The sequence below is a fragment of the Lates calcarifer genome, linkage group LG6 (assembly GCF_001640805.2).
Source record: "Lates calcarifer isolate ASB-BC8 linkage group LG6, TLL_Latcal_v3, whole genome shotgun sequence".
Lineage (NCBI taxonomy): Eukaryota > Metazoa > Chordata > Actinopteri > Centropomidae > Lates > Lates calcarifer.
In genome coordinates, this window is record NC_066838.1 from 5,228,307 (window position 1) to 5,238,868 (window position 10,562).

Genomic DNA, 10,562 nt, shown 5'->3' on the forward strand with positions numbered 1-10,562 from the left:
AACCTGGCAACCCCAGTGTCACACACTACTACTACTACTCCTTTGAATGAATGAAATGTGAAGAACCAATCACATATTACATATACCATTCATATTGACATTCATACATACAATTATGGACATACAGACATTTTGTCAACAGAGACAAACATTATTGTCAGAGTTTATTTGTAACATAAACACAAGCATGGCTCCCGCACATCAGTGTTTACAGTATATAAAGGAAATAAAGGCAAGACACACCCCACAAGATGCAGTCAGTAAACGCTCAACAAACAGACAAAATGGAAACATGCCAACTGTAAGCATCTTGGACAAATGACCACAGAAAATCCCAAAAAGCTAATTAATTTATATTAGACCTTTACTGAGATTTACACTGCACAAAAATCACCCTGATCACAAATAACATAACATAACATATTAAGTTTTTGTAAACAAATTTTCTAATGAGATTAATAAGTATCCATAATGCAGTCACGCTATATACTAAACAAACACTTTTGTATAATAGCAAGGCATTATAAGACAGCACATGGCAAAGTTCAGCGTTTATTTGTAGTAGGATAGCTGCAGAATGTTACACCTCCCAGCTTAGCTCCAAGGAATGTCACATTTCTACTACAGTTACACACAAATGCACTAATTTGTCAGGATTTGTTAATCAGAGTCTTATCATGGATTGAATCAACCTGTACTTTTTCATGTATCCATGCAGAGTTTTGTACAAAACTGCAAAAGTACAAAGAACAATCTCAGTGGGAGGCCAGTTTACTTGGTTGAACACCTAAATTAATTCTGTGCTTGAGAAATATTTAAAAAATAACAGATGCTATCATATCCCACTGTGCAGTGTGATCCAGGACTCTGGTGTGTTTGAATGGATACTGAATGCTGGGTAAACTGGCTCCCTAAACACAGCCCTGAAGGTGTAGAGGTGCTCCCTGCGCCCTTTGGTGCTGTGGAACGTTAATGTGCCCGCCTCATAGTCCAGTGCTACCTCAATCCTCAATGGCTGATGGGTCAGTTCCCCCAGAGCCACATTACAGGAGGACTGGCATACTGTCAGCTTGCTGTTTTTCCACTGCAGTCGCCAGGACACAGAGTTGTGTCCTAGACGACTGTGGTCACCACGGCGAGGGATGCTCTTGTAACACACGCCCAGTGACCACATGCTGTTGGCCCCCACTTCAACCACCCATACGTGCTCGCCACCCGAGAAACCCTGGCTGCAGAGAACCTGAGGTGCGCTTGTGAAACGCTCTGGATGCTCTGGATATGGCTGCTTGGTAGAGCTGTACTTGACTGTGCGCAGGTCATTGGACACTATCAAACTGGGGTGGGCAGTGTAGATGTTGAAGGTGAGGTCTAGGGGGTTGAGGAGGATATACAGAGAATCCAGGAGGCGGGTCATTTCTGAGCGGAAGTCTTGGGTTTTGAGGCCTGTCTGGAGACGCCTGGTGTTGAGTGCTTCCTTTGAGGGGATTGTGGAAGGAATGGCACCTTCGACAGCCTCTCTCAGCTTATGTTCTATCAGAATGAACCTAGATAACAGAGGAATTTCCTTAATTAAGGGCTAATAGCTAATAGTACATGCATTATATCATTATATCTGTATATTTTTACATACACTGCAGTATATATTTGTAAAAGTGACAATATGAATGCTGTGAAATACTTTTTTAATACATGTGGACTAAATATGCACCGTCACCTCAACAGAGAAAATACAGAATTTCTACCAGTATGCTTTGGGATTATTTCTTTAATTAGATTTTAGAGACCATTTTAGGATACTTCATTCTGTTATACCTGTGTATGAAGATGCATGTGTCAGTCTCATTGAGGGTCTCTGTGGCACTTCGCTGGGCCTCCAGCAGCTGCTGCTGGTGCTCCTCCAGTGCACTCATTCCAAGCTGCCAACTTTTTCTGCGCTGGCCTCTCTCCTCCTCCAAAAGCATATGCAGACGCTCCCTGTACCTGAACACAACACAATAATAGCACATCAAAAGGAGGTTGAACCAGAAACTCCACCTACCTATTTTATTTCCTTCTCCTATTATTAGTAGTATAGCTTCTGTATGACTTACAAGAGACAGACTCATTTGTGTTGATTTGTGTATGTTAGGGTTGTTTTTTTTTCTCAATATGATGTGATTTCTTTTGCATATTTATATATTAATTGGATAACTGGGCGATTGGATATATTTCACAGTGTTTAGTACCTGTAGCTGAGAATATTTCTCCTTCCATGTTATTTTTCTGTCCTTCCCTGTCTAGCACCACCATGAGGTTGACATTTGCGGTTAAAGTGAGATGTCTTACCAACTAGTGGATGGAATGCCATGAACACACACATTCAGGTCCCCCTCAGGGTAAACTGTAATAACTTTGATGATCCCTTTATTTTTCATTTATCACCATCATCAGGTCAAATAATATAATATTCCCATCAGCCTCAGATGTACTTTATGTTTTGTGATCATTAGCAAAGGCTCTAACCTAAACTAAAGTCGCGAATATGGTAGACATTATACCTACTAAACATCATCATCATTAACTTGACTGTAGATTCTTTGCCTTTTACAAAGATATTGCTCTAAAATCTTAAAGTCTTAAAGCTGCTCTTGAGCAATCCCTGGCATTTGACCACATTATATTCCAGTTACCGTACTTTCCGGACTATTGAGCTATCCTGACTATAAGCCACACCCACTAAATTTAAAAAGAAAAAAAAGTACATATACAGGCCGTACTTGTCTATAAGCTGCAGGTGTCTAAATGTTTTTGCGGCATGAAGCTCGTTAGCCCGTAAAAATCTATGTGAAAAAATGTGAAAAAAGTAGCGGCTTATAGTCTGGAAATTACGGTAATTAGTTTACTGGTAGACCAAAAATGCAGATGAACTGGATTCATTACACGAAATCATTGGTACACCTTCATTTTATCTACAATAGTCACTGCCTGATGATGCACTTCCAGCCTTAAGGAGGAACTGCTGTAATCTGATGTACTCAGTGAACCGTGAACTGACAGTGACTGATAATTTAAAACACAGAGAAACTCTCTCTGTTCATCCACTATTTAAATGTAAACATGAGTTTATCCAGCTTTTTTCAACTAACATAGTACATCATCCTACTAGTTTAAATATACAGTGTGTAATAGGGCTGGGTGATTTTTATTTCACTGGGTTAAAGAATAGCACATTTCAATTATGTTATTTTATCTAGAAATGAATTATGATAGCTTTTTTAAGATAATTAAATTTACATGCAACATGATATAAGATCTTAAACATCATTCACCCCTGGTTTCTAACCAACAGGATGAAAGTTCCAGTTATACAGTTATTGTAAATAAGGCAGTAAATAAGCAACAATCGGTCAAAGTTTGACCTTACCTATTAAGAGTTTAAAAACATTTGCATATCTGCTCAATCAGGACTGTGTGGGTATGGCTTGATCAGATTTGATTAACAGGTTTGATTAACAATGGCTTCACAACCCAGAGCACAGAGCTAATAGAACAGGTTAAACCATGTGAAATAACCAAAACTGTGTTTTTTGACCTTTAAAAAGTATGTTTGAAAACACCACTTTATCTCTCAAGGTATTATTAACACCAGCATGTGTGCAGTATATTACCTGTCCACTAGTGCAGCCATACTGTCAATGAGTGTGACCGTCTTGTTGATCAGTTTGTCTCCTATAGCTTCAGAGGCTCCCTGCTCCTCTGCCGTCTTCTGTAGGAGACTCTCAGTCATGTGCAGCCTGCAGGAAACCACCTGCAAACATGCATATAATGCATCTGGGTGTTAAAAATCTGGAATGACTGGGTGTACTTTTCCTGTAACAGGCATGGGGAAAACACACAGAGCATATTTTCATGTCATACTCTTACAGGTGCCCCTCCATTTCCATGATGTAAGTGACATATGAGCACGTTACACCAGTTTTTGAATCAGACACCTGGAATGGAGGACTCATGTATGCACTGTTAGAATCCAATTATGCCTCCACACCAACAACAGCCATGGCTGGGGGCATACTGTTTTCAGGCTATCCGTCCATCCATCTCTCTGCCCACCTGTCTCATTCTTGTGAATGCGATATCTCATTATTGACTTCAGGGAATTTTTTCAAATTTGGCACAAACGTTCATTTGAGCTCAAGGATGAATTAACTAGATTTTGGTGGTAAAAGGTCAGAGGTCAAGGTCACTGTGAACTCACAAGGCATGTTTTTGACCATAACTCAAGAATTCACTCTAATTAACTGGACTGGACTGGTTGGTGCACAGCTGAAAGGCGATAATTTTAGTTAGACATGTTCTTATCAGAAAATTTTTGCATTCTTGTCATTCACCTGTTCCAGAGCACAGGGGAGCAGTGTGTCACGTAGCCTCCAATCACTTTATTCAAAACTCAAATGTGTCACATATCCATTGTTTCCCACAGGTATTAAGTATAGCCTTGTCATCTTGGTTCAGCAGTCTGCTTTCTCTGGAGTATTCTGTTCGGTAATTATTTATTTTACAGGCCTGAAATATAATTTAGTAACGTTTATTCTTTTTTATTTTACTATTGTAACTTCATGTATGTAAAATTCTATGTGTGTTTGTGTGTACAAATTTCACATTGATCTGCTGTGACTAAAAGAATCCGTAGGTTACCAATTTAATTTCCTCATAACTAATAAGAAATTACATACTTCTTTCCTGGAAATGTCTTCAAAGTTATTAAGAAATTAATTTTAGTACAAATTGCACATATTGTTGTGATGCTGTAATGCTACAATATCACTGTAGGAAAAATGTCTGGATAAAAGTCAAGTTAATCATAGTGAAACTAACAAAAAGTACCTTGTTGCGGCTCTCCAACGCTCTCCTCATTTCTTTTTCAGCTACACTGAAGGTGAGAACATCATGGTTTTGGTGATGGCCTTCTCTGAAGCATGTGCTGCACAGTGAGGTCATGTCATTGGAGCAAAAGTATTCAAGCAGATGTTGGTGGATAGCACATCTCTTCATTCCCAGATCTTTCACAGGGTCCACCACAGAGTGTGTCTTGAATGACTCCTTTTCGTGGTGTCTCTGAAGGTGCCTGGAGCACAGTGACACTTCACACTTCAGGCAGGTCTTCACAGCCAGTGACTGTTCATCTATACAGTGGTCACAGAAAAGTTCCACCTTCTCAGGCTTAGCGTCAGTCTGCCAGTCCAGATGTGGTGTGACGGCTCGGTAACCCTCGATAATGCTGCAGAGTTTGAAGTTTTTCTGCAAGGAGTCCATACCCTCATATTCCTCACGACACTCGGGGCAACGTAGAAGCGTTTTTCCACTCTTGCCTGTGTCAGTGGTCTTGCAGATACAGGCTCGGCAGTAGTTGTGCCCACAGGGGAGAACCACAGGATCAGAGTAGAGCTGAAGGCAGATGGCACAACTTAGCTCGAAAACAAGCTGCTCCTCCGGTTTGGACAAAGACATGATGGAGGATGATGAGGTTGGTAACTTCTTCTGTTATTTCTCTTGTCACTCTTCACATCCACAGTTTGTCCAAGAACTACCTCTAGTTTCTTGTCTCCTTTCTGGCAAGGCTACAGGTGAGTCTGCAATGACAACAGGTAATATACAGGGCAAACAAGGAAGTCAGCAGCCCTTAGCTATTTATCTGAATGTCAGGAGGTGTAACCGCAAAAGTGTGCAGGACAACATTCCTTTCCAAGAGGCTCGGCTGTCTGTGCTGCCAGGAACTTACACCACCATGAGGGCTGGTGTTGATGGTAAATATCTGCTATGCATGACAGTATTATGCACGAGTCCTCAGAATTCCTTTTGGTATTTAGAATGTGTCAGGAAGTGTCAGGACTCTGCTATACAGAATGCAAATCTAACTTGAGGCAAGAGAAGGCTGTAAACATACAGCTTATTCCAGTTTCATTTTTTTTTCTAGCTTTAGCTTTCTTCATTAGGTCTAAATTCCACAATTCATAAGGAATATCAAACTTTAAAGAGCACAAGAAATCAATGGTGGTCAATCTCAAAAGAGATTCAACAGCAGCAGAACAGTAGCACCTGCTCATTGTGAGCATAAAAAACATTTCAGTGTAAGAGAAGAGAGTTCTCTAAAATTAGCCAAAGTGTTGCCTTCAGCTGTTTCCAAAATAACCAATAACTACAGGTACTGTGTCTTGTGACTTACTGTTTATTTGTTTACAGAAAATTGGGAGTATCCGACAATCTAAGTTGTAATGCATTGTTGCGGACGTGTCTCACCACACTCCACTGACATGTTTGTCAGTGAGCATTGCGCTGGATAACAAACATGTTTTATGACAAGGACATCAGGAAGGACATCTGACAACTATGAAGCAGGTTGAACATAACCAGGATATCTTATCGTTACCTGGCTTCACTAAACCTAACAACCACAGTCTTACTGAGCGGTCTCATGATGCTGGTTATCAACTCCTTAGGTCAACCTAGGATTTCCAGAGCGCGTTCATGTGAAAGAGGTGGAGTTGTTAGTTAAAAGCAGCATTGTCAGAACCATGAGTAAGGTGCCTAATATTATATGAGAAGTAATGCTGATAACTGCGTGTCGTTTTGGTTCTAGCGACATGCAAAAATGACATTTAACAAGGTGAAATGTGAACAATATGATCACATGAACACACTAGAAATTACGTCCAATTATCAAAGACAGGCTGAGGATTTATTGTGAATAAATACATAAATGCTTTTTACTTACTGAGTGTTTGTTTTTGCTCTTTTGTCTGATTGTGATTTATTCTGAGTTACTCTGAATATGTGATGCAGATAAACAGTGACAGTAATGTCAGACTCTCTTCTGCCAAAGCAGAGAGGAGAGGAGAGAGTTAATGTCTGAGGTTGATCTGACTGAAATGTACATTTATAATTGTGGGAAGTATTCAATAATGTGTGGATAAAAGCATCTTTGTTCAATCAAAATGAAGATATAACAGTAAGTATGTGATCATTTAGTGTGATAAATTCTCTCTCCATTTGTTAGAAGCTCTGTTGTAGACATAATGGAAAGACTGGAACAAAATGATTCCACAGAGCTATAAAAATATCTATTGATCTTTATTTTTTGTCACTTTATTGTAAACTCTGTCCCTGTCAGGATCCCGCAGTAATGATGACTCTAGTTTTCCAGTGATCTGATTGGTCAGTAGTTGGGCTGCGGACAGGTTTTGATCCGATCCTCTGAAGTTAACCTGTCCTGGAGCAGGTTAGCTGTTCAGCATAAGTTACCGTGGCAATTTACCCTGATAAGAAGTGAACCACCATTGTTAAGACTGAAAACCCAGAGTTAAACCTGAAGTTTCCTCACTAACTGCAAATCCTGCTTTGTAGTACAGGCCTCTGGTGGGCAGGTACTGTATGGGAAACACAGAAACACTAAAGGACATTCAATTAAAATAGATCCATATGCAACAAAATTAAACAGTTGATAGATAAATTAAAAATAAACATAAAGTGAGAGTTAGTGGTAAATTTGTAAATTAAAATGCATCAAAGAGCTATACATACAGCTTAATGTTGTGTGTCACCTGTATGTCATGTTAACCATGAAATCACAAATAGATTTAACATGTTATGTTTCATCCCACCCTCTCATATGATTAGTATATTAAAGACTGACTTATTTCACCCACGTAACATAGCTAAAATTCAGACTTTTCTGTCAATGACTGATGTACAGACCATAATTCATGCCTTTGTTTCATCCACACTTGATAATTGTAAGGCTGGCACTTAGCTTCCCAAACTCTAAAGTGTTTCTAATGACATACAAAATCCTACATGTGCAAGCCCCCTCATATCTGTCTGATCTCCTTAAACCATATTAATGATAATACTACTAATAATAATAATAATAACAATAATAATAATAACTTTGTCTTTAGGAGGGTCTAACCCACCCTAACCACAACCCTCTGACAATGTTCCATCCAAACTGATGCTTCCTGCTGTTCAAATTACAATGTTAAGACTTAACAACTGTTATTTTCTTAAATGTTAAATGCATTATTTATTCATCTTTTCTTTACCAATTAAAGATTTTCTAGGGACTCGACAGCTAACCCAAAGTGTGTTCCTCTAGTTTCAGCCTCTAGAGCTCAGGAGATATGAAAGTTTGTCTTGAACATGGCTTAAACAAGTGCAGGCTGTGAGAATCATAAATGAACATCAAAAGACCACTTTAAAACTGTGACCTCCTGACCTCTAGTGGCTGGAATCAGTGTAACACATAACACTCCCTCTAATACGTTTTAACTCATTCAATGGTCAAATTTTCAAAGAAGAAAACTCTTCAGATATTTTCTGTCAGTGCACTAACATATGAAGTGTAGGAAAACCTGTTGGAATGGATTATTGTCAGTAGACCCTCCTAAAGACCTTTATCTCTGTCATGAAGTTATGACAGTTTGGTCTCAATAGACAGAAGTATTGAAAATAGAAACATTAAAAATAGCTTAAAACTTAGCTAAATACTCTATCTAATATATACTATTTACTACAATTAGTCAAAACTCATTGACACACTAAAAAGAAATGAAAATGCTAAGAATGATCTGCAAAACAGAAGAAATTAAAGAGTAAAAACTTATCTAATATATTCTAAAGAGTTAAAACATATCTACATACTAAGAAGAAATAAAATAGTTCAAACTTATCAACAAATTAAAAAGAAATTAGAGTGAAACTTATCTATGTACTTAGAAGAAATTAAAGACTTACAACTTCTCTATATACTAAGGATAAACTTATCAATATACTATAAAGAGGTAAATAATTCTCCATGAACTAACAAGTGATCAGAGTTAAAACGTATCTAACTTATCTTTATAATATAAAAAGGTCTTTAGGAGGGTCTAACCCACCCTAACCACAACCCTCGGACAATGTTCCATCCAAACTGATGCTTCCTGCTGTTCAAATTACAATGTTACATGTTTTAACTTATGAATCAGTTAATATATTGACATTATTCAATTAAAAATCAATTTAATTGAAAATGGCAAATTTTCAAAGAAGAAAACTCTTCAGATATTTTCTGTCAGTGCACTAACATATGAAGTGTAGGAAAACCTGCTGGAATGGATTATTGTCAGTAGACCCTCCTAAAGACCTTTATCTCTGTCATGAAGTTATGACAGTTTGGTCTCAATAGACAGAAGTATTGAAAATAGAAACATTAAAAATAGCTTAAAACTTAGCTAAATACTCTATCTAATATATACTATTTACTACAATTAGTCAAAACTCATTGACACACTAAAAAGAAATGAAAATGCTAAGAATGATCTGCAAAACAGAAGAAATTAAAGAGTAAAAACTTATCTAATATATTCTAAAGAGTTAAAACATATCTACATACTAAGAAGAAATAAAATAGTTCAAACTTATCAACAAATTAAAAAGAAATTAGAGTGAAACTTATCTATGTACTTAGAAGAAATTAAAGACTTACAACTTCTCTATATACTAAGGATAAACTTATCAATATACTATAAAGAGGTAAATAATTCTCCATGAACTAACAAGTGATCAGAGTTAAAACGTATCTAACTTATCTTTATAATATAAAAAGGTCTTTAGGAGGGTCTAACCCACCCTAACCACAACCCTCTGACAATGTTCCATCCAAACTGATGCTTCCTGCTGTTCAAATTACAATGTTACATGTTTTAACTTATGAATCAGTTAATATATTGACATTATTCAATTAAAAATCAATTTAATTGAAAATGGCAAATTTTCAAAGAAGAAAACTCTTCAGATATTTTCTGTCAGTGCACTAACATATGAAGTGTAGGAAAACCTGCTGGAATGGATTATTGTCAGTAGACCCTCCTAAAGACCTTTATCTCTGTCATGAAGTTATGACAGTTTGGTCTCAATAGACAGAAGTATTGAAAATAGAAACATTAAAAATAGCTTAAAACTTAGCTAAATACTCTATCTAATATATACTATTTACTACAATTAGTCAAAACTCATTGACACACTAAAAAGAAATGAAAATGCTAAGAATGATCTGCAAAACAGAAGAAATTAAAGAGTAAAAACTTATCTAATATATTCTAAAGAGTTAAAACATATCTACATACTAAGAATAAATTTAAAAAGTTCAGACTATCGACAAATTAAAAAGAAATTAAAGAGTGAAACTTATCTACGTACTTAGAAGAAATTAAAGACTTACAACTTCTCTATATACTAAAGAATAAAGTTATCAATATACTATAAAGAGGTAAATAATTCTCCATGAACTAACAAGTGATCAGAGTTAAAACGTATCTAACTTATCTTTATAATATAAAAAGGTCTTTAGGAGGGTCTAACCCACCCTAACCACAACCCTCTGACAATGTTCCATCCAAACTGATGCTTCCTGCTGTTCAAATTACAATGTTACATGTTTTAACTTATGAATCAGTTAATATATTGACATTATTCAATTAAAAATCAATTTAATTGAAAATGGCAAATTTTCAAAGAAGAAAACTCTTCAGATATTTTCTGTCAGT

At 36.9% G+C, this 10,562-nt stretch overlaps 1 protein-coding gene across 1 annotated transcript; it reads right to left on the reverse strand.

Moving 5' to 3' along the window:
• Positions 1–142: 142 nt before the first annotated feature.
• LOC108882661 (E3 ubiquitin/ISG15 ligase TRIM25) lies at positions 143–5,649 on the reverse strand. Its single transcript, XM_018675315.2, has 4 exons — positions 4,864–5,649; positions 3,648–3,787; positions 1,813–1,980; positions 143–1,544 (listed from the first exon to the last, which is right to left on the reverse strand). The coding sequence occupies exons 1-4, from the start codon at positions 5,485–5,487 to the stop codon at positions 836–838; spliced, it is 1,641 nt and encodes a 546-aa protein (XP_018530831.1). The 5' UTR covers positions 5,488–5,649; the 3' UTR covers positions 143–835.
• Positions 5,650–10,562: the final 4,913 nt, after the last annotated feature.

Excerpts from the sequence above, each read along its gene's own strand:
- LOC108882661 (XM_018675315.2), bottom strand. The coding sequence starts at position 5,487 with ATGTCTTTGTCCAAACCGGAGGAGCAGCTTGTTTTCGAGCTAAGTTGT. Across the intron at positions 3,788-4,863 it reads CGTTGGAGAGCCGCAACAAG|GTGGTTTCCTGCAGGCTGCA; the intron begins GTACTTTTTGTT and ends GCATGTTTGCAG. Across the intron at positions 1,981-3,647 it reads ATGGCTGCACTAGTGGACAG|GTACAGGGAGCGTCTGCATA; the intron begins GTAATATACTGC and ends TGTTGTGTTCAG.